The sequence below is a fragment of the Elephantulus edwardii genome, unplaced genomic scaffold (assembly GCF_000299155.1).
Source record: "Elephantulus edwardii isolate Elephantulus edwardi_28Jun2011 unplaced genomic scaffold, EleEdw1.0 scaffold00069, whole genome shotgun sequence".
Lineage (NCBI taxonomy): Eukaryota > Metazoa > Chordata > Mammalia > Macroscelidea > Macroscelididae > Elephantulus > Elephantulus edwardii.
Genome location: NW_006399819.1, coordinates 9,663,853 through 9,666,484, shown reverse-complemented (window position 1 = coordinate 9,666,484; position 2,632 = coordinate 9,663,853). Strand labels below are relative to the sequence as shown.

Genomic DNA, 2,632 nt, shown 5'->3' with positions numbered 1-2,632 from the left:
ATTCTTCCTCCTTTGGCTTCTTGGCACTTCAGTGCATATTCAGAATCTTTTCTGATATTTAATCAATGATGAGTTGAAAAATTTTTATGCTGTTCTTTCTTCCTAGGAATTAAGGATGATCCAAGCTACATAATGAAAATAACAGGATTCACACAGTAAGTTAGGTTATTAGATCATCAATTACTCATTTTACTTATACTAATGGTATGAAAGAGACTAATAATAAAATAAGATGCACATTATATAACTTCAAATGGAAAAAGTTAGTCAAAATTTTATTGTTCAAGGCAGTATACACTACCAGCAATAGCACATTGATGTCTCAAATTATAACAACTGTGAAACTTTGAAAATATACTTGATTATTCTATGATAATTTTACTTCACATTTTACTTTAGACTTGTTAATTTCAGAGTTTTCTAGTTTGTGTGATTATTTTAGATAATTTCTAGAAATCTTTGCCTTATCACTAGAAGACAACCTTTGAAAGATTCCCTAATAAGATTTTTTAAACTTTCTTTCTCCAATTTTGGATAAATACTTGTACATATTTTAATTTCAAGTCTCTTAGTATAAAATTCTTACCACAAATGACAATCTGTTTTCAGTTTGAGTAATGTTAGGTTTATGTGGAACAAGTCTAGTAGTTTAATTATGTTTGGTTGCTGCTTAAATAAATGCATATTTCCTAAAATACAAAATGTATAATTGTAAAATCATTATAAATCATACAAAATAATTAATGGTCAAAATATTGACCAAATAATTCTAATATTTCTTACAAAGATGAGAAACATCAGCTCCAGCAGAATTTAAATTCAGTTAAATTGTATGTTCCAATTGCATTTTAACAGGCAGAGAAAATCCCTCTTGGATGAACTAAAAGCCTACAAACCCAGTTCATGCTTGACTCCAGAAATTCACATTCTCTTACTGGGTCCAGTTGGGTCTGGAAAGTCTACTTTTATCAATTCAGTAAAGTCTGTTTTCGAAGGCCGTATGGTTCATCAAGCCTCAACAGGGTCTGATGATACTGGCATTACTAAACAAGTAAGTTATTTCAGGGTCCTCTGAAAGTTTTATGATGTTCCTGCTAGGTGTTGTCAACCTGGGCAGGTACTATCAGGTTATGATTCTTAATACCTCTATTAGAACAAAATGAAATAGTGTCTGATCCTATGTTATCTTCAGAGTTGCTGCCATGATGGAGCCCACTGTTGAAGTCACTGTTACAATCCATTAATTTAATTCATGCTTTCCCTTTTTTATTTGACCTTCTATTTTAGCAAGTACAATGTCCTTCTCCATGGTGAGGCCTTTCTTGACAACATATCCAAAGTAAATTAACAGTCTTGCCATCCTTGTTTCCAACAAACTTTTTGACCACACGACTCCAAGACAAATTTATTTTTTTGAACTTCTGTGATATATTTGACATTCTTCAACAACATCACAATTTGAAGACATCAATTATTCTTAAATTTTTCTTATCCATTGTACATGCATATCAGATGATGGAATATAAAAAGTACTCTGGTGGCACTGTGGTTGAAGCTCTCAGCTACTAATGAAAAGACCAATCCTTTGAACCCATCAGTTGCTTTTTGGAAGAGAGAGGCAGTTCAATAAGCTTTCATTAAGATTTGCAGCTATGGACACTCTAAGGGACTGTTGTATTTTGTTGTATAGGTCAATTGTGAGTTAGAATCAACTCGACAAGAGTGAGTTTTTGTTTTGTATTTGACAAATATTGAGTTCATTTCTTGATAATTTTCTCTCAGGACATAGACTTTATCCTCTTGTAAAAAACAATTAAATGATAGATGTAAAACAGGAGTAAAAGTTTAATCAGAATTGCCTTCACTGAATTATACTATCCAGGTATTTTATTTCCATTTTTATACATACAAAAGTTGCTTCATGAATATTTTTTATACTTTTATACTTGTTGTAATAAGCAACAAAATAAAAACTGCTTTATGGATATCTTTCCTCCTTATATTTAATATCAATTTGTACTCACACTATTGTTTTAGCCATCATGTGGGTTTTTTAGTGTAATGCAATTTAAGGATGAGTACTATACTGAACAATGTGTTCTAATCCACAGGGCTTTCACTGGTTAATTTTTTATGTTGTGTCATCAGATTTTTCTTTTTAGTGTATTTTGGTGCAGAAATTTCACTGAATATAGTCCACCTGAGTGGAGTGAGCCTGAAGGTATTTAAAATAGTGGTATCATAACTTCAAGAATTACAGAAATATTTAAGCCACAAAAGAATAAAAAACAAATTGACAGACTTGCGCTACATGAATAAAGCAACAAACCCTATAGATCTCTATTATATTCTTTAGGACTCCATGACTGAAGTAAAAACAACAGATATGCCAATTTTACTTAAAGAATATTCTTGATGAAGCATAAACAATTATTTGTTTTATCCAAACTCATCTCATGAGAAAATATCTTTTTAATAATCTGTGTTATGAAATGGAAAATACACATAAAGTACTTCTGCTATATACCAAACCATGATGGTTTATCTTGTGAAGAGAAATTGATAAACTAAGATGTGAGGTGAACTTTTTTAATAATTTTATTTTTTAATAATTTTAATGAACATTTACAGA

The 2,632-nt window shown here is 30.6% G+C and overlaps 1 protein-coding gene across 1 annotated transcript in view; it reads left to right on the top strand.

Moving 5' to 3' along the window:
- The window catches only part of IFI44L (interferon-induced protein 44-like), a 31,327-nt gene that overhangs the window by 7,542 nt on the left and 21,153 nt on the right, over window positions 1–2,632 (top strand). Inside the window, 2 exon segments of the mRNA XM_006888609.1 lie at window positions 107–155; window positions 856–1,051. Of these exon segments, the coding sequence (XP_006888671.1) occupies window positions 107–155; window positions 856–1,051 (245 nt within the window).